Source organism: Micrasema longulum, unplaced genomic scaffold, assembly GCF_059751315.1.
Source record: "Micrasema longulum isolate JH-2025_06_02 unplaced genomic scaffold, ASM5975131v1 h1tg000097l, whole genome shotgun sequence".
Taxonomy (NCBI): Eukaryota; Metazoa; Arthropoda; class Insecta; order Trichoptera; family Brachycentridae; genus Micrasema; species Micrasema longulum.
Window position 1 is genome coordinate 1,739,266 of NW_028277303.1, and position 25,109 is coordinate 1,764,374.

Here is a 25,109-nt window from a genome sequence, read left to right on the forward strand (position 1 = left end):
TATTCCTTTTTTTTTTGAAAAAAGAAGAAAACGAAATATAAAAAAGTCTTAACCCTTTTAGTGCCATTATTTTTTACCCATATATAATTAAAAATGCAAAAAAAAACTTTTGTTTTTGATGTCATTTACCCTTCTCTTCAATCCGTGCCTCATGTCTGAGAATGGTGATTACGCCTGACTCTAGGCATGGCTCGTCTGTGGACAATCTCCCTCCATCTGGAACGGTCTTGTGCTCTTCTATAGGCATTCGTCAGTGATGATTCTGATAACTCAGTGACTGTACCGCTCCATCTTGTCGGTTGACGTCCACGCGACCTTGTCCCTTCGACATTTCCCAGGAGAATAGTTTTCTCCAAACTATCAAAATGTGTTAATGGTTATACTGCGATTCTTCCAGATCTTCACCAGCCGACTCATAGCACTTTTGGCAATACCAACACGTCATCGTATTTCACCTTCACACCCACCGCCATCGCTAATGAGAGAACCTAGATAAATGAAATTGTTGACTCTTTCTAAGTTGTGCAGTAAGGATAATGGCGCTACTTTATTAGCTCGATCAATGATCAAAAGCTTAGTTTTGCTCATATTCATTGAGAGTCCCAGATCTAAACTAGCAGCATCTATTCGGTCAATAACTTCTTTCATTTCAATTCCCAACGATGCAATACGTGTGGTGTCATCAGCATATCTTAGGTTGGATAACTTCCTTCCTCCAATTGTGAACTTACTTGTCCAGCCGTTAAGTGCCTTTCGAATGATATATTCACCATATGTATTTAACTAGACGGGAGACAAAATGCAACCCTGTCTAACACCTTTTCGAACTATGAAGTTACCTGATAGTTCATTTTTAAAATTCACAATTGCTGAGCTTTTATTGTAAAGTGATTTTATCGGGCAAATAAGGTGTGCTGGTACCCCCATCTCCTTGAGGACAACCCATAATTTGCTCCAATTTACACAGTCAAAAGCTTTTTTACGATCAATGAAACAGAGAAACCCTTAGATTTGTTAAATTTTAATTTTATAGATCTTTTTATATTGTATTCGGTAACAATATAATAATCTGAACCTTATGTAATACGTAGAGAGTAAAACATAACGATGAGTGCATGCGACCTTCCTCACCGCGCGCTAAACAGCGACTGATTTCTCGAGCGCTATCGCGCTCGTGGCACTTTAAACTTGTATACTCACGAGCGCGATGGCGTTCGTCGGCACTATAAGGGTTAATATGCAATATAGTTTTTTATTACATTTGCAATTCCATATTTGTCACCCAATTAGACAATAGTTTGTTCTAAGGCTAGCAAATTTAGAATTTACTGGTTTGCAATGGTAGTTATTAAGATACACAAAAGAAAACTTCCACCACGCATCTAGGAGAAGTTAGAAATATATAATATGTTGGATTCACTGCATAATACATATTACAACAGAAATGAAAACCCTTTTTTAGAATAGAATATAGAAGTTTAGGCATTTACAAGGCTAATGACCTGTCATTGGCTGGTTATGAGGGGCTACTTTACACGTTGTGTAACATTGACCATTCTGCCAGTGTTTGAACATTATTTATTTATTTGGGAAAAAAACAACAGGTTTTACATGTAATTCCGATAGAAAATAAGGGTACATTGTAACTTAAATTTTAAAAACCGTCAACTATCATTTTTCACGGCTATGTTAGTTATTAATCAAGTGTACACATTAATATAACTCAGTATTATAATACAATTTATTTCAAAGTTGAGAAATGTTAGTAATTCAGAAACTGTAAATAAAATAAATAATAACAAAAAAGTTTAAAAAAAATATTAAATAACAATAGATAAAAACAAAATACCTTTATATGATAAATAAATACATTTAGATATATGTTTTTTTAAATAAGAAAATAAAAAATTCCAAAAACTTCAAAAATACTGAAGAAGTCACAAAACAAATAAAGTTTAAATGACAAACTCATAAAATTATGCAGGCGTATTATCAGCACTTATAAGTCATCTTTTCTTTTTTTTAAATACAACATAAATATGACAAATATATATTCAATACGTACATATTATAAAAAAGAAAAAAACACATGAAAGAGAGTATTGTCAAAGTAGTAGGAGAATCCTGCTCCGGAAAAACCCTCCAGATACATGGAACATATCAATATCAAGAGCGATGTTGTTCAGCATAGCGGTGCATAGTTTAGGAAAGATGAAAAATGACTGCGTGACCAGAGAGAACGGTATTGTAATAATGACATGCTCAGAAAAAAATCTAAATAACTTCTAAGTATTGGGCAATCTATGACATATGTGCATAATAGATCTGCAATCACTCTTCTGTACTTCAGAGTTTGAATTGCATTTGGAGTATAATTAAATTTGTATTTTATTAAATTTATATTTTTTTCTGTATCCTTTTCAGTGACAGTTCAATGACGTTAATTCAGTGAGATCTTGTTCATCAAGCGCTTTACCATTACATATTATTGTTTAATCTCTTTTTAAAAGTAATACATATACTTATAATAACACTTTGTTAATTAGGTTTTAATTTTGCTACTGTATTTTGGATATTATTTCAACAAATGTGTACATGATTTTATTTTCTTTTCTTGACCGGTGTTAAATGATCCTTTGGGATCATTTTATACACAAAAGGAGGCAAAATGATAGTTTTGCAGGGTTTTACTAAAATCGTTTTGTAAACAATATGTTGAATGATGAAATTTTATGAATTGTGGTAGGTAGCAAAATAGCTACAATTTTCAAAACTAGTCAGATCATAAAATAATTGTCATTTTTTGTATATTAAATAACGGTTTTTCTTTAAAGGGATCATTTTGGACAGGTTTCTTCCATTTCAAAACTAATTTACTCGTGCATGCTCATAAACTTTTGACTAAAACACAAATCAAGGACCGATTGAATTACTTAAAACATTCACTAATTTAGTAAATGGGGGTTATTCAAAACAATACTCGCAATTTCATATCGCTTTGTTTCCTGAATCAGCGCATCGCATGAAAGTTATCTACATGGAAATAAAAATAGGAGGTTGAAAAATTTTCCCTTAAGTCATTAAACGCAAAATAAAGGCTTTCCTAACAAGACCGGAAAAGTTATATGCCACCGTGTGAGCATCAATAAAGGTTTTAACTCTTTTAATTCACTAAAAATAACAGTGAAGGCACTCCCTACGCATACTTGAAAACCTATTTAAAGACCGAGGGTCTACCTATCGGTTTTGCTCTTACTAAAAAAACTTTTTCTTGTCTTAAATCGAGCAGCTTGTTTTTATTTTCAATTTCATTTAATATCGCAATCTTAACAGAAGGAGGAAGTTCATTTATTTTTATTTATTTTTTATTTTTAACCATTTAGCCATTACCTTAGTATTTTGGTCTGTCGGTTAAATAGTCGGTGAATTGTCCAGACCAAGAATGTTTCTTAGAGCTCTGTTTTGAAGAACTTTTATCTCCAAGATCTGTTTTTTGTTGGCGAAACCACAAATACAAGATAGTTAGTTACTTATTTACATTTCTCTTGCGCTTTCTTGTGAAACTAGTTATTAATAATTCAGTGCATACCTAAACATTGTTTCATTTATAGTTGAAGATATTAGAACACGATTGCACTGTACAAATAATTATACGCTTTTGTTCACCATGTTTGTAAATTAGGCTGAGCCAAAATGTTTTGTTTTGTATTTTGCTTTTCTAATAAAAAAATTAAGGTGTCAAATGGGGTCAAAACTACGTGTGCAAAAATGTTTAAATTGAAAATTGACTTCTGTCTCCGGATCGGCTTTGTAATTTCAGAAAGAAAAAAAAACTATTTTTTGTAAGTATTGATGATTCTGTAAGTAAAGATAATATCTTTATTTTCAAAGTTTTATGAACTTGAATTAGTCTTTAACTATAAATATTACCAAAATAAGTCGTTATAAAACTTAATTTTAACGACTACTTTAACTAATTAATTGGAAATTTCAATCAAGTTACATGCGTGTGTAAGGAGATAGATAATGGGTCTTCTTCCAAAAATTTTCAAAATTTCAAAGTCAATCCGGAGACAGAAGATGTTATCTAATATTTATGAAACTTTTAATTCAGTTAAAAGACCTCATGTAGCATCCTTTTTCCACTATAACAGAATATTTATTTTTTTAATCTCCATTCATTGATAGCCCAGCACATACAGCATCCAGATGCACATACAGCATCCAGATTATTCTGACTTTGGACTTGCCACATAAGTATTGACCCGGCAGTAGTGGGCTCAAATTATGTTACGCCAATGGTGAACTGGGGTTTTAAAAACCCACAACTAGTTTCTAGTGTTTAAAAACAATGATTTGTTTGTTTAACGAAATTGTGAATAGTTTTTTTTTAAATATTTCTTCAATTATTTATTTTTTACAACTCTGTCAATATCAAAATGAATTTTAGTTGTTGCCAGACGTAGTGCTTGTATAAGTGACTTATCTTACAGAGAAGACTTATGTTTACATTTCATGAAATTCATAGTTGAATACGCACTTTCACAAAGATAGGTACTGTCCATCATCTACCTAATTTTAAAGACAAGATTCATTAGTTTGGAGAAACAAATACACAGTTCAACAATTCCTCTAATTATTATTCAGAAAACTTGTTGCCATATTAATTTAGTTGGGAAAATAATGTTCTACGAAATCAATTTTGTAATAGGAAAATATCGTATTTGCGGTAAATCAAAAACACCTAGCGGGCTGCACAAACATAAGCCGCGGGCCGCATGCGGCCCGCAAGCCGTGCTTCAGACCGCACTGGATTAAATTATTAAATAGAAGGTACCTACACTAAATAACACGTTGTAACTAAACTTACAAAACTGTTTTTCTGTAAAGAGGAAAAATTATACTATCGGTATAACAGTTTTAATAAAACGAATGAATTTTCGATATTTTACATGCAAATGTGTATATTTTTTTATTTTATTTATTATATTATATACGGCCTAAGCCAATTACGTTATATGAATAAACATATGCATAAGAAACTTAACAAGAAAACTATGAAGCAAAGACTAACAGGACAATAAAATAATCATAAACAATACATTCATTAACACGATCAACATATAAGACTTCGAGCTAACATCTGCCAGCCCATCTTTGTTCCCTACTATTGAATGGCAAAGAGAGTTACGTAAAGCCGGAAGATCTATCCCAAAGAATTCCAAATTGTTTGACAAATCGTCGTATCTACACATTCTATAGTCCCTGGACTGGTAACTGAAGCGTAAGACTGGTCATCTTACCTTCGTGTAACAAAAATTATCAAGATATGCAGTGATTGGCGTACCAATGCAGTGCCCTATGTACCATTAGGTGCGGAAAGGGAATGATGATGATGATAATGATGATACTACTTGCAAACCCGGCAAAATACAAAATAAAAAAAAGTTGTATATTAATTAAAACTTATTCAGAATACAATATTTTTCAATAATTTTTACATTGTCAGTTAAAAATACGGCTAAATTTGTAAGACTTGACTTTCAAATTATCGGCTTTGTTGCAAACTTGAGTATTGCAAAGTAGGTAATGTATAAAATTAAATTTATTATTTTACTAATGTTTCTTGAAATAATAGTTATTTCATCGTATAAAATATTTATTGATTATAATAAAAAGATTAAGTTTAAAAAAAAGTTGAAGTTAAATATCAGTTTTTTGTGTCGTGCTTTTTGTGTCGTGCTCAAAATAAAGAAAGATGAATTTTGCCGGGTTTGCAAGTAGTCCCTCACATATAAAAATTAATTAATATATGTTTGTCCTTTATTGACTTAATAACTACTAGACCAATTAACATGCGATTTTTTGCAAAATAATCTAATTGACGTGAATTAGGTTCGTAAATAATAATATATTCAATATGTTAATCAAAATAAAGTTGGGAGTGAATTTGTGTTTTTCATCGAACTTCCAGGTTACATTTGACTAAAATGCATATTCTAAAAATTCGGAAAATTTGTTTTTTTTATGTAAAAAAAATAATTTATTTTAATGTTTACAAACATCAATTATTTTTGATGGAGACTAATTCATTAATAACCTTACAATTTCTTAATTTCTACGTATTAACTTTTCTTAATGGATTTTTCAGAAATGCTTTAATTTTAACTGAAACTTGATACATTTTTGAACTGTTGGTAAGTAGCGCAGAAATTGACATTTACAAAAAGAATTTTAAATCAATTATTTTATGTTTTAAATTCAAACAAGTACCTAGGTACTTAATTACATCCAATATTTAAAAAAAAAAAAAAAAAATTTTAGTTTTGGAATTCAACCGCGCGTAAATCGGTCATTTGGGAGATCAGTGACATCACACGTACAGAAACAATATATGTATAAACATAATTTCAAAATACAAATTTTGATTATATTAGCTCTATACAATGCATCAGGTTCTCGTGTCCTAGACGTCCACTGCTGACCGTTCGGCGACAGTTCATATTTAAATTTATAGAACGAGAATCTGACTTGGAGACTGGTAGTGGACACCAAATGCTCCTATGCTTGTATTAAGGAGTGGATATGAAACAATACGAAAACACTCGTTATAATAATGTTAGTACTCCTGATTTTTTTTTTATTTCACAAAGAAACTATGCTGTTTATTTTTATAGTTCATTTTTGAATTTTTGTATAGTCTCTGTTTTAATTATGTGAGGTAAATCGTCAAACATTTTTAAAAACACCGTATAATTTTAGATTATATTTTATTAAATTTTTATACTTCGTAAAGTCATTTTTATCATTGAACCTGGTTGCAAATAGTTTTGAGGTTCAATTTTCCATTAATTTACAAACATAAAAATAAAACATGCTTCATGGTATTTTGAGTTTATCCAAATGTATGAACATAAGAACTGCATTTCACCCCCATGGGTGTCGATAAGATTGACAAATTTAAACAGATAAAGAGAATATTTTAGGAAAGGGAATATGGAGCTCTAGGCATTTACAAGACTCATGACCTATCATGGGATTGTTTAAGTGGTCATTTTACACAGTGCGTAACATTCACCATTTTGCCATTCGGACACTTAAACCTGCCAATGACAGGTCAAATGTCTTGTAAATGCCTTGATTTATTACGTATTCCCTTCTCTAAAATGTAAATGATTGCTTTATTACTTGTTTACATATATTTACATGGTATTTTTTTACGTCAATATCTAATGAACAAGATCTACCAATCTCATCCGTAAATTTAAAATTAAGTAACATTTGTGCGTCATAAAAATACAAGTAATGGTTTAGTTATCAATAGAAATTATTTTAAAATTAGCTGGTGGATTTGATATTTTTCCTAACTTTTGGTTTACACAAACTTTTATAATGGCATTTTTCTTACTTATTATTAATTTATTTATTAATTCATTTTTAAGTTTGATATGTTTTTTACAGTACAAAGTTTCCTCAGGCAGATATGTCACTTAAAAAAATAGTGAAAATGCTAATAATAATATGGTCAATATAGTTTATTCATTTTTATTATCAGAATTGATGCGTTTTTATGTTTTAAAAATAACTTGGCTCAGATGCTGCATACACTCTTGAAATCAAGACCACATACTGACAAAAACTTGCTAGCCGAGATCTGGACTGAATAGCTACTGTTTCACGTCGGATATTTTATACGCGAAATTTGAGGTAGCTTTATTAGAAAAAATCACAAATGTTAAGATGAAGTGCTCTCGGGAGCCAATGTATGTCACCAAGGCGAATTTTTTTTTTTTCAGGAAAAAAAATCTTCTCAGTTCAGCTGCTCTAGCAGTGTATGCCGTGGCCCACTGAAAATGGTTTATGTTGTTGAAACCAACATGTTGCTGCAGCTTCAGTTTAAAAATTTACTATAACCAGTGACAGCAAGTTTTCAATTGTCAAATCTGCCAGCGGACACGCTGCATTATATAATCGTCAATTATTTATGTTGTTTCAACTTACCCGTAAAAAGCATGTTAATCTTACGTATGCGCAAATAAAATTTAAAAAATATGTCGTCTATATCTATTTTTTATTTCTATATCCGCGCAAATGACAAATACAGTTATGTGTCCGAATAAGATTAAACCCTGAATGAGTATTTTTTTTCGGTGGCTACTCTCAGGTGAAATTCTTGGAAAAGAAAATCTAGCGGAGATGAGTTCGTCTCGTAGTGTAGTGGTGGCGCGTTCTTTTACACTTCTTTCCAAGATTTGATTCTTTTCGGCGTGGACGTGAAATATTCGTTTTGAAGACGGTTTTTTACAACCAAATTTGATTGTGCTAGTCCAAGGAGAGATGACTTTACATTCCACATATTTTATAATGCGGTACCTTGGAGGATAAAACACGGGAGTCCACTTTTTGTAATTTTGAAGTAAAAGCTGCAGAAATTATCGCAATAAACTACTTTACACCAAAGTCCCCATTTGCCGTGAAAATAATTTTCAAAGATAAAATGAAAGTCTGTTATTTGCTTTGTTTTAATGCAAAAAAAAATCAATAGTCCAAGATACGCTATTTTATTTTCATATTTTGGAAACCGCACAGTCACAAAATCTCGTTTCTCGAACATTTCGTTCAATGTAAAACGTATTTATTTGTTCGACTTGGTGTACATAATGTAAATTGTACATTAGCGAGCTCATACTAAGATGCAGATATTATTTAGGATACTTTCTTATTTTTGCAAAAAAAAAACGTATTTTCATAAAGTTAATACAATTACAAATTTGTAACTGATTGGAAATGTAAATATTATATAACAATTAATTCCAGGAAACAAAAAAATATTATGGTGACTTAATTTATTACAAATGTTACACAAATTTTAACCGGTTACTTAAACCAGGTTTATCCTTATCCTTTAAGGTGCAGAATGTTGTTTACATTTATTTAGACACAAGTCGCAACTCCTTGGGACTTAAGTCCTGTGTTAATTTGGGACAAGTAATATACTTGAATAATATACTGAAATAATTATTATTTACAAAATAAGTTGTTAAAAAAAAAAAATGTATAAAAATAACAAAACAAATTAAATAAAATGAAAGAACTTACTCAAAAATCAAAAATAATTCAATTCCAAAATGATTTATAAACGCTGCAAATTGGAGTATGAACAAAGTACCCTCTGTACCACTTAGTTAAAGGTAAACAGTGACTTTAATGATGTTGGGCCAAAATATGTTTTCGAAAAGAATTTTCGCAATATTTTTCCATGGTACCTATTATTTTTTTGTATTTTCTCCAAAAGCCCATTTAGGTGTTAATAATTTAAGGCGTTGCCTAGCTAGTATATAAGTGAAATAATTTAATCAGATAATTCTCGTTCGCATCAATAAAGGTTTCTGCTCTTTAACTTCACAAACATCAACAGATGTAAGAATTAAAAGAATATATATGATCAAGCATAAAGAGAATGATAAATGTTACACAACGTGTAAAGTGGCCATTTAAACTAGCCATTAGCAAGTCATAAGCCGTGTTGATGCCTAGACTTATAAATTATCTTATAAATCATTGTTGTAATATGCTCATGTCAATAGCTTCCTGGGGTGTTGAATCCAGTCCTTGTGAATAAAATTTTTAACAAACTCAAAACATCGTTAATAAAAAATCATATAAAATAAATTGTGGAGTTTTTTAATGCACTATCAATCAAAAAAATAAACGGCATCGTGTAATAACATAATTCATTGACGAAAGTGTTATTTCAACACCCGCTAAATTTTGCATGCGCGTAAAGGCACGATCGTCCTATCCCCCTGCAAATAACCGAAATTTAAGAAATAACGGACATGGTGCATGCATAAATTCGGGGTATTAAAACTGAAAACTTCAAACACATCTGCTATACCAGAATCGATCAATTATTCCTTCAGTCCTTCTACCCGGGATTAAAAAGGGAACCGCAATGCTCAAAATTAATATTCGTTTATTTATTTTATTATTTTACCATTTTTAAACATACCCCGAACACATATCTGTACATTTAAGGATAAACCACGGGAGTCACATTGAACAAAATATTCAGGAAACAAGATATTGCGATTGTGCGATTTCCAAAACGTCATCATGTTTGAACCAAATGAGATAATTTCAATCTATACAGAACTTTCAATGTAAATTTGTTATAATTTAATAAAAAAAGTACATGTTGAAATAGCGTATCTAGAACTATTGATGTTTTTGTCACTAAAACAATGTGGACTTCAGATTTGTATTTCAACTTAAAAATGCATTTTTACGACTTAAGTGATCTTCGATTTTTTATTCACTTATAAAATACTACTAGACTTGAAGTGGACTCCCATGTTTTATAAAGCAAAATAAAATCATTTAAAAACATACAAATATAAGCACTTTGACCTATTTGGCTGATCCATTTATCCAACCTTGCGAATAATAAAAAATATAGAAAAATAAACAAACGATTTCAGTTTCTTAAAATATTAAAAATAAAAAGTTAGGCACCTCTTTGCGGTTTTATAATTAAAATAGTTACCTTTCAAACGGAAGATTCCGGGTTTGACTCCCGATGAGACCACAACATTGAATGCTATTTTTCGTGTTAACATAAATTGTGTTCGCTTTTTTTCCAAATGAAGGAAACGAGAGGACGCAACAAAAAAAATTAGTCAATAATGTATTCTCCTTCATTATTATATAACAAATTAGTTAATAACTCTTAGCATCTTCACCGTACACAGCGGATGTATCGCGAGCAGCTTTGGCAGATTTTTTTCCTAGACTGAAGATGTCAAAAAAGAATAGATGTCAAAAATACTCACTGTTGTCTACTTGACATTCCATTTTGCAGGAAAGTAATAGTTACGTAAAAGTAAACTCAATGTTTTGTATAAAATTTTCTCTTCAACGACATGTATTAATTAACCGTTACCATCTTTTTTGTTAACTTTTAGTGATAACGCTTAAATTTGTAAAATAATATGTTAACACCTCATTCATAATACCTAATGTGAATGAAATTTTTCAAAAAAAAAAATGTTATTTAATTATTCGTTTTATTTTGATGTTGTAGAGTTCCACAAAAAGATATCTTGTATGGGATTTTTATAATATCTACAGCAATAATCTTATTATTTTTCAAACGCGTATATATCGAACAAGTGTTTAATAGTCGACTATCCTCATTAAATATTTATACACAGTATTTTGAGTATGTCCGAATGTTCGTAGACAAGGCTATATTTTACTCCCTAGGGAGTTGTTATGATTAGAATTTATTTCAACAAGGAGAAAAAATGTTTTTGAGAAGGTAATATAGAAGTCTAAGCATTAACAGGACTTATGACCTTTCATCCGTACCACGCAGTCCCTGGACTGGCATCTGAGGCATAATATACATAGACTGCAATTAGTGTACCAATGTACTGTATTTTTCACTGTACTGTATTGTAGGAATAGAGAAATCCTGATAATTTAAAGCTTAAATGTAAAAATATATGGGCCTTACGAAGTTATTTTTTCGCTATGATAATGCATTAACAAAGAAAAACAGCTGTCATAAACACGAAATCAATCGTGTTCTATCTAAGGATTTTTGAGGAAAAAAAATATTTTATTTTATTATAAGTCATTAGTTTTTAAGTTCCATAAGGCATAAATTCATTTTGTTAAAAAAAAACATAAGTTATTCTGTATCAAAACCAAAATTATGTGTTTGTTTGTATGTTAGTTTCAGTTTATTTTTGTTTTGTGGTGTATTATGAAAAATGAATATTTTTTTTACTTCATTAAAAAAAAGAAAAATTTTCATCAAACTGTTTTAAATACTGTTAAGTATATTAAAGACACCTTAATGAATTCATTAAAAGATTCTATTCGTTTTCTCTTAAACAATATACATAATTAAAACGCATTACGACATACTTTCGCCAGCAAAATACAGTTAATATAACGCATTATAAGTAAAAAGGAATAAAAAATCGCATGTTATTGTAAAATGTACTGTTTAATATGTAAAAACATTGTTTACAAAAGGCAAGTACCGATTTAAAACACAGTCTTTACAATATAATCATAAGTGACAGTCAAAGACATCAATTTGAGGCAAAATGGTAATTATTTTAATTGGTAATAATTAATTAATCTTTACCATGTTTTCTTTCAATGGCACTTTATAAAGAATGTTTAGTAGTGGTATCCGTTGCTGTCAAATGATTGCGTGGATTGCGATCTGTAGTTTCCTTTTTGTGGTCCCTGGAATCCTTGAGATGAACCGAATGAACCTTGATTTCCAAATCCGCTCTTAGCTCCAAAAGATCCCTGGCCTCCAGCTTGTCCCTGGGAACCGAAAGCTCCTTGAGAACCGATAGATCCTTGTGAACCAAATGATCCTTGAGATCCAAAACCGCTCTTGGCTCCGAATGATCCCTGGTTTCCAGAACCATATCCTCCTTGGGAACCGAACGATCCCTGGGAACCGAATGATCCTTGAGCTCCCTTAGCTGCGTAGGATCCTTGTGATCCATAAGATCCTTGGTTTCCGAATCCCTGAGATCCTTCGCCTCGGTAAGATCCATCGTCACTTTGTCTATAAACAAATTTGAAAAATATTGGCTTTACCTACTCGTAAATAGTGTCAGATTTTGCTTGCAATAATCTTTTTCTTTTTTTTTTAATTTTGACGTTCATCCATTTAAAAAAATATGAAAAATGGATTTAAAAAATATATATATTGTTCACGAAACAACTTATTTGTAATGGTTAACAAAGTTTTTATGTATTTTTAATAAACAGGCAAAAGAGACACGCTAATTATCAACACATAAGTTTTCAAATACTACATTAATTTAAGATCGACAATTCTGATAGACAAGTATCTGAAATCGTTTGTTCAAAAAGAACAGATTATAATCTGGCAGGCAATCAATATTTACACAACAAATTGGGTAGCAATTTTTTTAAAATCCGTTTTCTGACAGACTCTTAATAGTAAATAATCTTTTTTTAAACCGTTGAATATATTTTTTAATAATGACAAGTTTAGGTGTATTAAATGTACAAATAAAAAGTAATCATTAGAAAAGAGACTATAAGGTACGTGTTAAAGAAAACGAATTGGCAAAACCGTTTAACAATTTATGAAAATAAACCCCCTTTTTTGAAGGCTGAAATTCTATTTTTTTATTGAATTTATTTTATGTATTATATATGTGATATTTATCCGTTTATCGAATAACTTACTCAATATATATTTGTTTGTCAACAAACAATCAATTAATAATTCATCTAGAGAAAACCAGATCTGTAAGAACACATTGAAATGGCGTTCTATCCTCTCTAACCACCCCTCGGGGGAAACTTTTTTTTTAAGTTGCATTTTCAATTATAAATACGCTAATATATTATACAGCTATGTGAAAGATTTATATACCCGTTGGGATTGGAAGCTTCTTCTTTCAAGTTTCTTTCGATTGACTCCAGGATGGCCGCTGGGATTGGGGGGGGAGTGGGAAGATGAGCTCCCATTGGGTGGAATCCATTCTCATCGGCTGTGTATGTGACGGCGTAATTACCACCATCGGGAGCGACAAAGGCGAACCCACCTTGGGCACCTTGACCACCGAATCCATTCTCTTCAGCCTTGATGTTGTTTCCAGTCTCGTAACTAACATAAAATTTTAAGTTATATTAATTACACTTAAATGATTTTTTTATGTTTATGTGTTTGAATGATTCCCTTTTATTACCTGTAGCTGTAGCTGCCATCTCCATTGTTTTCATTGATAGACTTCAAGATGGGGATTTCTTGTCCAGGTGACTTGTAGCTGGGTTGGTTGTACGACTGGCCGACGAATGAAGGCTGAGAACCTCCGTTAAATCCTTGAGATCCGGAATAAGATTGAGATTTTTGACCGGAATAGCCAGAAGCTCCTCCAAATCCTGACTGCCCTCCGAAACCGCTCTGATCTCCGAAACCTCCTTGGCTGCTCTTTTGTTGTGCCCCATATCCTCCCTGTCCGCCAAAGTTTGATTGTCCTCCGAAAGCACCTGAGCCTGAGTGACCTTGAGCGCCTTTTTGTTGACCCCCGAATCCTCCACTACTTCCTTGACCAAATCCTGAAGATGAACCGAATGATCCTTGAACAAGTTTTTGAGGAGCTCCGGCATTCTGACCGAACTGCGACTTTCCAAAACCAGACTGAGAACCTCCAAAACCAGATTGAGCTCCAAATCCTTGTTGGTTTCCAGAGAAACCTTGTCCAGCGAATCCTGATTTAGCTCCGCTATTTCCTCCGAATCCACCGGATGAGAAGGACTCTACTTTGTTGAACTCTGAGCCTTGTCGCCCGGCGCCATTATAGGCTGGGGCGGACAGGAATGCTGAACCTCCAGCAGATTGGGCACTACCGGGAGGAAGGTAGGTGTTGTCCAACTTTGCTCCTAAACAAGCCACAGCCAGCATCGTCACTCCGACCCAACACTTTAAAATGAAAACAATTACATTAGCTTCAATATCGGCAAGTTAGTTTAATATACACGACTAGCAGATTCTCTATACTCATTCTAATGATCTATATAAATCATTTTAATTGCATTGATTGGATTTGAATACAAACAATTACCGTAAATGGAAATGATTTGCTATTATAATCATCTGAAACTTTTTATATTTGTAAATATGTTATTATAACATACCTATTTACAATACAGTCATGTTTCATAAAAAATAAAATGAATGCATGTTTTAGTTAAAACGCTTCTACACATTATGTTGAACAAACTATTAACAACGAAGATTACTAAATATTACATGTTGTTACGTTTTTTACGCCGTGGCCGCTAAGATCGTGCATCACGTTTTTATTTTTCTTCAACCGAAATATTTGTTACATCCTCCTAGCCGCCATTATGACGTAATTATTGAACCGCGTATGTTTACAAGTTAAAAAATACACAAAAAAAATAAAAAAATCTGAAAATTTAAATAAATATTTTTAAATATTTAAACATTTTAGCATAAATTAATGTGTTAAAAATAAATATATTTTTAAAAGCTTATCTTCACACTGTGTCACGAACTCACTTATCAATCCGATGTTCAAATCCTACTCTACCACAACCTGATAATTTATGATTAGTCAAAAAGAGTCCCAGTATTTTTGTACGTCGTAAGAACTTAAATAATTATTTTTTATCAAATAAAAATCCTTTCGGAAAGAAGTGTAATTATAATATTTTTAACAACACGAGTCAATACTGAATATTATTTTTTTAGCGCTTCAACGATATTTTCCAATAAAACTGCGTTGTTTAAAACGATACCGCACTTTTAAACGATGGATTTATTTATAAATTGAAACTTACGTTGTAAACCATCTTGTTTAGTTTAGTTGCGACTTGAACGGAACCAAACCCTGAATGATGCCTTTACCAGCCGATTACACAAGTATTTATACGATTGGATTATTGTAACCCCACCGCGGAGATGAGGATAAAAAAGTGCCCGGTATAGCACAAGAACTGTTGCTAACTCACCATAGCGGTGAAAGGGAAAACATTGAAGTACTTACTCGTCAGGATCTTCTGAGACAGGTATACGAGTATACGGACATAGCAAGGAGTAGTTAGTTGCACGGATAGTATTGCTCCTTAAGCTTGTATTTCCAATCGCTTAAAAGCTGTCCAGAAAAAACTCTGCATAAATAAGTCTTCAAGTTCGCAATATAACAGTTACATACGTGTTTATTACATACTTTAGTGACTGAAAAAGAGTAATTTTTAAATCAAAGCTTTCTTTGTTTTAGGTGTAAAAAAATGTTAAAGTAAACATTTAATTTTTCCACTTCGACAAAAAACTATCACCAAATGTTTCTTTTGGTTTTTTTGTTTATTATTTCAATTGGGTGGTTAAAAAAAATATATTTCAATAATTCAACTTATTAATTTATAATTTAGAAAACAATATTTTTAACATAAAATATTGTTTGTGGAACGCATTTTTATTATGTTTTAAGACTAATGTGTTAAAAACCATTACAGAGCCTCTTTCAATTTGGATTTTCCACAATTAATGTGATTTTTTTTTCAAAACATAATATAAAATATAGCATAACCTCTTACTGTCTAAAGTTTTTTTAATTTGAAATAATTGTTACAATAATGTTTGATTATGTCCAAATGCTTGCAGACTGGCTGGATTTCCTCCCCAAGGAGTTGATGACAGGTCATAAGCCCTGTAAATGCCTAGACTTCCATATTCCCTTCTCAAAAATATTTTCCCTCTCTGTTGATATAAATTAAAATTGTTACAATAATTACATTTTATTTAAATTGTAGATATATTTACAAGTCACAAAGTTGAATAAAAAAAAAAAAGATGTTTTTAAGCATACTTCAAAATGATAAAGTTATCAACAATATTTTGAGTTTGTCCAAATTTTTGTAGACAAGGACTGGATTCAACTCCCTGGGGAGCTGTTTATATTAACATACTACAACAGAGATGAAGAACATTTAAGAGAAGGTTTCTCTTAAATGTTCTTCATCTCTGTTGTAGTATGTTAATGATAAAGCTATTATCAAATATAGCATTTTTATTTTATTGGTACATATTTTATACATGTACTGGCTTAACTTAAGCTTTAATCAATATATTTCGACCTAATTAATAAGTTAATCACTTTTTTTGCCGTTAAAAAAAAAATTATCCACGAATATATAATATAATACAATAGGAGAATTGTGTTTGTGAGAGAAAAAACATCGGTAAAGGGTAAAGTAATAATCCCGTTGTACTGTAATTTTGTGGACTCAAGATTAGCAATCTGAGGTTTAATCCTTACACTGTCTGGTATAAATCGTCTTCTGTTTGCAAAAAACTCAATTCAAAGGTAAACGAATCTTTGATATATTCAATGTAAATAGGCTGCATTTGATGAATGTAGTTTTTTTTAGACAACATTTTTATGACATAACTTGTTCGGCTCGATCGAATATTAAAGATTATTGATAACAATAATTTATATTGGGTAACAAACGTTTTTATATTAAAACTGGGAACAAAAATGTATCGGTTCTTGGGCAAGATCAATAAAAATAATCGATCAGAATTTGGCTACAGGCATTATTCATCTCAGCATGAAAACCTGAATTCTGTTTAAAATGAATAACAAAAATAACGCGTTTCTCCAAAAAAACAATCGATTCGATTCCAGTTTAATATGAAACATTTAGAACTCTTCTGTCCAGAATTTGGAAACGGACATGTCTAGTCATTTGAAGGCTACCCAAAAAGTCACTACTCGGAAATGTTAATTATAGAAAATGGGGAGCATCAAATTGAACTGGGAAAGATGAATATTAGGTTTCACATTCCACATTTGAAACTCACTTTTATACTCAAATACATCATCGTCAAATGAAATAAATGAATTTGGCATAATGTTTTGAAATTAATGTTTATTTTCGACATGGAAACTGAAATAAAGAACTTAAGTTATACCAATCGCGCTTATCACTGGTGGATTGGTATTACTTAAGTAATACCAATCGCGCTTATCAATGATGTACCACAAGATAGGCAGTTCGTCTATTAACTTTTTATTTAAAACTAAGCTTGTGTTTCACATTAAACTCAGTCTGTTTGAATTATACACTTCAAAAAATTTAAGTCGTTTTACGGGATTTTTTTCTTTAAGTGTTCACGTTAATTATACGTGAACACTTTAAAAATATATTTTATTTATTTTGCTTTACTTAAAATATTTCTGAATTTTTAGTAATTCATTTGTAATGCCATTCCAATTATTTCTTTTAGACCTGTGATGAGTTAGAAATTGACGATTTACTAGTCAAATGCTTAAATAAACTATTGTTGTTGTTAAAACATGATGTAGTAGTAATAATTAGCATAAAAACTATTCAGAATTTAATAATAAGAATTATTCCTGTTTCCTTTACAAAATCATTTACGTTTTTTTTTACCACCACAACAGGCCAGGAGGCGCCCAATTACAGTGGTGAATTACAATACAGAACATCCAGGCTTGAGAAAAACCACGATTTGATTTTTGTCCGTCCGTGACTCAAGTATCTTAACCACTACACCACGAAGGCCTTTAATAAAAGTTACATTAAAAATACATTACGATTGGTTTTTTAACTTTTCTTGTTTTCATTGTGAGTAAATATTCTGTGTGTTCCTATATTTTTATATTAATCAATAAACAAACACGCGCATTTTTATTAGCAAAATCCTTTATATTTAATAAAATGTACACAAATCGGATTAATTTTTCATTAATTAACTTAATTCAATTAACTATTTCAGAAAAAATTGTTAAAAAAATGAAAATAAAAACCTCTATATTACTTTTTTGCTATACGTACCATATTTGACAAAGAAAAGTTAACTTAAAAAAATACGAAGATACCTTAAAAAATCATTTCAACATGAATTATAGTTTAACTCCAAGGATGAAAAACAATAATGGTAATTTCCTAACTAGAAATGGAATAGAAAAAAAGGGTATCATCTCACAAAACCTCAAATATGTTCTCTTCTATGATAAAATTGATGTGATTTAAATTTGTTTTTACCATTTACAGAAGCAGTCCTTATAAACATAGGTAGGCAGCCAAATTATGTCATATAACTTCTTAGTCTTTTGTTTTTTTTTGTAGTAAAATAAAACAATTAAGCACATGTACGTTCAAATTTATTTAAAACTTTACTTATTGATTTTTAAATTGATTAAAGTTTTGTTGTTCTTTTGATTGGTAAAAAAATTACTTACACATCTCTTCTAGGCAATAAACTTTTGTTATCAATGTCTAGAATTTTGGTGTGATACAATCATAAATAAGATTTTCTCAAATGTGTTAAAGCTGAGAAATGTTAAAAAAAATACGGCCTAATAATTCAAAAAGTCCACATTAAAGTATTGGAATAATCAGCGTAAGTAAACTTAATGCGTAAATCTTGAGGAACCAAATTTCATTCCTAAAATGATGAGTCCTTTTATTCCAATAGTAAAAATAAAAATAAAATCACTCCGTTTTTTTAAATTGATTATTTATTTCATTACCAACCGGTTTCTGAGCTACAACGTGCTCCAAAATTAATTTATAAATAAGAAATACTTTTTTTTGTACTTCTTTACCAAGTTATAATTATTAAGTTTTTTTTTTCTAAATCATACTTTGATAAAGAAGTCCGCTCTAGCTCAGGAACTGGTAGTTAGTTTTATAAGTAATAAATATTGAGCACCAAAGTGTTTTAGTTTTTATTTTTATTGTATAATTAATAGGTAACGACAAATTTACTGCTACAAAAATAAAAATGCATTTATTCCTACCTACAAAATGTGTGTAAAACAAGCGCGGTAATTCTTTGATTATTAAATAATATTTACGAGTACATGAAAATAACATTTTTATACACATAAACTTATATGCATTTATTTTTAATATGTAATATATTTTCTTTACTCACTTTGTATACTTTGTGGAAATCTGTTATTAGTTCTGAGTTTATACACTCTATCTGTTTATTTACTTTAAATATGTATGTAGAACTGTTGATTTCCCAAATAAATTATTTTTAAAATTATAGTTTATAGTTCCACGGATGGGCATCGTAGTTTCTCACTTGGATCCAAACCTGAAATTTATTAAGCTTCGAGCATAATTATCTCAAAAGAATTATTAATGCACGCACGTTTGACTTTATAAGTAACATAGAAATTACACAATAAACCCAGCAACCTCCGATCAAAGTTGATCCGATGCCTCCCTATAGCTTTAATCACGCTTGCCTACTAGTTTACAATGCATCAGGGTTTCTAGTCCAGGAATTTGTGGACGCCGTATGCTCCATATAAAAAGCAAACATGAGATAAGTAATTATATATTAAGATTCAATGAATCTCTCTGTTTGAATGCCAGATGTCAAATCATCAAATACTTTCAAATATAATTTCTAGGTCAACGCCGACGGATCGATTTTCTGTTATGACCTTCATTTTTCCATCGTGATGTTTTAGGCTTTGAATTATCCGCATGCAACTCTAAAAATCACCTATAGTAATTCTTGTAGTGCCTTGATCCTCTATAAAAATGTTTTCCTTAATTATCAAAAACATTTTGGGATAATCAAGTATACTAGTGTAATGTAAAAAAATATATTTAACAACAAAAAAAAATATTTTTTTTTAACGATTACTGTTAGTTTCTCCAAATGTGTGTAAACAAGTACCGAATTTACCAAGTACTTAATTAGACAGGCACTACCTACAACGATCAGACTGTTAAGCAAAAATTAGGATCTGAATTATTTTGGGTAGAAATCATACAACTTTAATAAAATAAATAGTAAAAATTTATTCTAAATTTAATAATTGCACCTATAATCAACCTGGATCTCATAACATTGTGAGGCGGATGGCGGTCCCGCGAACGTGGGTAGGGTCACGGACTCCGGATCAGGGCGAGGTGCGAGGTTTTAAACCTGCTCTGCTCTAACACAATTTGTTTCCAATTTTCTAAGACGTTTTTTTACGACTTGATGAAAAATGTTTTTTTTTTGTAAATCTTAAGAACACTTTTTTCCACAAAGAAAGTCTCTTATTTATCTGTTTGTCTTTGCTTTATCTTTGAATTCTTTCGTTTCTAGTTTTACATTACTGTATGTATTTTATATTTCGTTGTAACATTATGTTTACAATTAACTGTGAAAGATGTCTTAAATTTATTAAAATTAAATATAATTATATCCATAAATGTAAAACCAATGTTTTTATGTGCGTCCTTGATAGACTGAATAACTACTGGACCGATTTACTTGCGGTTTTTAGCGAAATGTAGATCTTTGCCGTAAGCATATTTATAGTTCTTAGAATCTTGAATGTATTAAGTAAAAAAATAATTAGGAGCGTTAATATTGTTTTCATCGTTCACCAGTGCTGCGTTCGCCGAGAATGCATGAACAAAAAAATTTGAATTTTTTAATTTTTTTGTCGATAAAAAAATATGTTTTTGAATGTTTACAAACATCCATCGTTTTTTATGGATCCCAATCAGATTATTCCTTTAAAGCCCTAATAATTTTACCTATTCATTAATTTTTACTAGATTTTTGGTAATACTAAAATAATATTAACTGACATTCAAAACGTTTATGAAAATCGCATTTCTAAATAAAGTGCACCCTCGTTGGTGACAAGAGCAAAGCTTACGCAAATAAGAGCAAAAATAATTATTCATTTGAAAATTAACCACTTAGAGTTTTGGGATTTAACCATAAACAAGTACTTAGGTACCTACTTACCAATTAAAAGTTACAACTTCTTTTTTACGTTTATCCGAACGGTTTTTACAAAAAAAAAAGTAAAGTTTTGTAAGTATCCTTTATAATGTTTAATCTTAACCCTTCAATCCTCGATTTTTCTCATTCTAACTTTTAAGTTAGAATGTGATTTACACATTTTTATGTTTTGTAATGCAAATACTAGGAAGAATAATGAAAAAGAAGAAACTGAATTCATTTCAGTTTTAATTTAATATTTTAGATTAAATGGACAATATGCTACATCTTGTATTAAAAGGTTGAAAAATACAAGAATGTAAGGAAAAAAAGATAATTTTTTTTATGAACATCTTTTTATATAATAATGAAAGTTGCGGAAACACTTTTAACTTCAAATTTAAAAAAAAAACAAAGAAATCACCATTTGAACTTTAGCGAAATTACACTTATGACAGAATACGTGCAACTGACTATATGTTACAAATTTTATTAAAAATTTTAAACCTAGTGGTGACTTTTTGAAGTAAAATATTCAAAACTACCATGTTTACAATATATTTAACTAGTTGCCGAGTGATAAACATGTTTAAAATCACTTTTATATACCGATTATTGGTATGCAGCAGATCGTCTTCATTGGGCATTGCAGGGTTAAGAGCAAAAGCAGTCCGACTTTTCTTCTTACAAATGTATTTCCTCTCTGAATTATGGCACTAGAGCAGTGATTTTTTTACATACTGTAGACATTTAGCATTGGCGTGTTCCTTTTGTTTCGTTTTTTTTTTTTAATGTTTACTCTAGGAACTAAAAATTGTCTGAGTTCGCCATGCCCGCGCTGCGCCGCAAACGCATTCGCCACTATGGCCAAACACTTAGAGTGCTACTCTACTCTACTTTGTGGATAGATTGATTTATTTATTTGTAAAAACTCACATGTTTTTGCAAATAATCGTCATTCTGTAGAAATTTCATAAAACTAAATATTCAATAAATAAAACAGTAATTATTATTTATGTTAAAAATAACTCTAAGTATCAATTAAATGAAAAAGTATTTTAAAATTAATGAAATCCAATAACTCAATTAGTTGAATTAAATTAATAAAATAAAACAGCAATAAAGAAAAAAAATTCAACAAAGTACCTTAAGTTAGGGTTTCCTAGGACAGCGGCGCCCGTATCTTAACGGCCGTAGTGAACGGTGATGCGGTGGACGGCCGTCGTAACGATGACTAGAGAGTGGTTTCCTAGGAAAACGATGTTGATAACACCGTTAAAATTAAAACCACTCTCTAGTCACCACTGCGACGGCTGTCCACCGCATCACCGTTCACTACGGCCGTTAAGATACGGTCGCCGCTGTCCTAGGAAACCCTAGCTTTACCTTATCAGTTAAGCTAGGGTTTCCTAGGACAGCTGTGCCCGTATTTTAACGGCCGTAGTGAACAGTGATGCGGTGGATAACCGTCATAACGGTGACTAGAGAGTGGTTTCCTAAGAAAACTGTGTTATCAACACCATTTAACACCGTTTCCCTAGAAAACCACTCTCTAGTCGACGTTACGACGGCTATCCACCGCATCACCGTTCACTACGGCCGTTAAAATACGGGCACCGCTGTCCTAGGAAACCCTAGCTTTAGTATCTCGAAGCCGATTTAGCGCCGCTGCTCCCAGAAATAGAAGTGATTTCCTTTGAAGGCTCAGTTTATGTATTTTTATTCTTTGAAAATAATTTTATAAACCCTTACGGACTGTTACAAAAGTTCACACAGCTAAAAATAAAATATCTGTCAAATTTCAGTTCATAATTTATTCAAATAAATGCAAAATCTAATAAAGAGGAAAATAAAAACATTTCTATCAGTGCTTTGTCTTTGCGCCTTCAGTACAGTAGGTAATTATTTTCCCTCTGTGATTGCCATTCAGGGCTCCCGTCCCGTCAGGTAATCAATATATCTGTTGACCGGGTAGTCAAGTATCTACGTACAATTTCACCAAACGCATAATTAATACATAGATACATTCCTTGGATCAAACTGTCAACTTTAATAAAGCCGTTTAGCTCCATTGCATAGTACAAAAGCTATTTAATTTTTTGGTTTGATTTTTAGCTTAGCAATAAATGTGTAACATACGGTTTCGGTTTGCGCTTGCAATTCTCTACTTGAGTACCTACGGCTCGTTGTATTGCCGTAAACTGAAGCTAGCTTCATGGTTGATAATCATATAATGGTTTTTGTCCGTATGGGCGGCTCTATTAGCCAGTGGCGTATTATTCATTAATTTGTTTTTTTATTAATTATTACTCCAAAGTTAATTATTAATTTGCACCAGTTATTGTCCGCCTTGGTGATAAAAGGAATTTTCTTCTGGTAACCACTCATGAATTCTGGGATTCGATTCCAAACAAAGTATCGCATATGTTTTTCTAAAGTGACACAACAAAAAAATCTGTGTTTTTTAGTTTTCTGAGTTGAGTTTTATTTGAGTTAACTATGTAGGAGATCGGGATATATTCCTCTATGAATCATTAAAATCTGTTGTTTTTTTTTTGCTTTAGAAATACGTATGTGATATTTCATGGTTTATTGGGTGGTTTTTTTATGTATGTATCTTTCTGAAATATATTTTCTTTTTCAGTACGCACTTTGGGCCAGTTTTTTTTTGATCAGTCGGTTTTTTAGTTGGCTGGAAGATATTGCTTTTAGCACTTAGTCCGCCAAAGTACTGATTCTTTGTACTTAAAGTTTTTAATAAAAATCCGTTTATATATATTGTCGTGATCGTAGAACAACGACTGATGTGCGAAAAATGCGATATTCACTATCTGTTATATTTGATCTTAATAAGGCTTTATACTCCTGCTTTTGAAAACAAAAATACATTTAACTAATCCAAGTATCGAAAGATATACTTTTGTACTCATAGAGTCAATGGTGATATTAAATGTCAATAAAAAGTTTAAACTGCTCTTATGTAATAAGATTGAAGAAAATCATATGCGTCGTTGTTTTATGATCATAACGATATTATATCAGTAAATCTATTTACAAAAAAATACGTATTTCATTATTATCGCATTTTCTTAAAATAAGTTTGGTTTTATGATCAAATTGATGGCTGAAATACAAAACAAATACCAGGTTGTTATCCTGTAGAAGCGTCGCAGACACCGTTTATTTTTAAAAAAAGACATATTAGTTTTTTGACGATGTACTCAAATACTTTATTTCAATTTCCGGAACCATTTTTTTAATAAGAACATGGAAATCAAGTCGTGGTAGAGAAAGATTTGAACCTGAAGCCTCTGATGCATGAGTCTGCGACACTAGCCACAGACTACTTGTTTACAGACCCAAAATGCACCCGTTTTGGGAGGTCCGAGATATAAAAAAAAAACAATTCTGGCATGATTATTTGTTAAACTTTTCTTACAGAAAACGGCCTAAAATTGAAATATTTAGGTAAATCATTAAAACACGAATATTTTATTTTTCAAATTAAAATAAACAATAAAAAAAAGGTGTTTTGTATTAATGACACGTTAAATATGCAGTTAGTCAACAATACTCCAAAAACAATTTCAAAATCATTGCATATTTATTCTAACTAACTGGAAATCATGTTTTTGTCCATCCATTTTGGATCAAAACGCACAGTGCTATTGTAAAATTGAATTAGCCATAACTCTACGGGAGACTTGTGAATCATAATAAGAATTTCACATATTGAACATTGAACCCTTCCAAACAATGTTCTGGCTTTGAATAGAGGAACGCAAAGTTTGTAAAA

At 31.0% G+C, this 25,109-nt stretch overlaps 1 protein-coding gene across 1 annotated transcript; it reads right to left on the minus strand.

Moving 5' to 3' along the window:
• Positions 1-12,000: 12,000 nt before the first annotated feature.
• On the minus strand, positions 12,001-15,434 carry LOC148284694 (uncharacterized). The gene is made up of 4 exons (XM_088235878.1): positions 15,376-15,434; positions 13,758-14,491; positions 13,442-13,675; positions 12,001-12,598 (listed from the first exon to the last, which is right to left on the minus strand). The coding sequence occupies exons 1-4, from the start codon at positions 15,385-15,387 to the stop codon at positions 12,196-12,198; spliced, it is 1,383 nt and encodes a 460-aa protein (XP_088092004.1). The 5' UTR covers positions 15,388-15,434; the 3' UTR covers positions 12,001-12,195.
• Between the last annotated feature and the right edge of the window lie 9,675 nt (positions 15,435-25,109).

Coding starts and splice junctions, on each gene's coding strand:
- LOC148284694 (XM_088235878.1), bottom strand. Junction 13,676..13,757: donor GATGGCAGCTACAGCTACAG/GTAATAAAAGGG, acceptor ATTTTATGTTAG/TTACGAGACTGGAAACAACA. Junction 12,599..13,441: donor GAAGCTTCCAATCCCAACGG/GTATATAAATCT, acceptor ATTTGTTTATAG/ACAAAGTGACGATGGATCTT.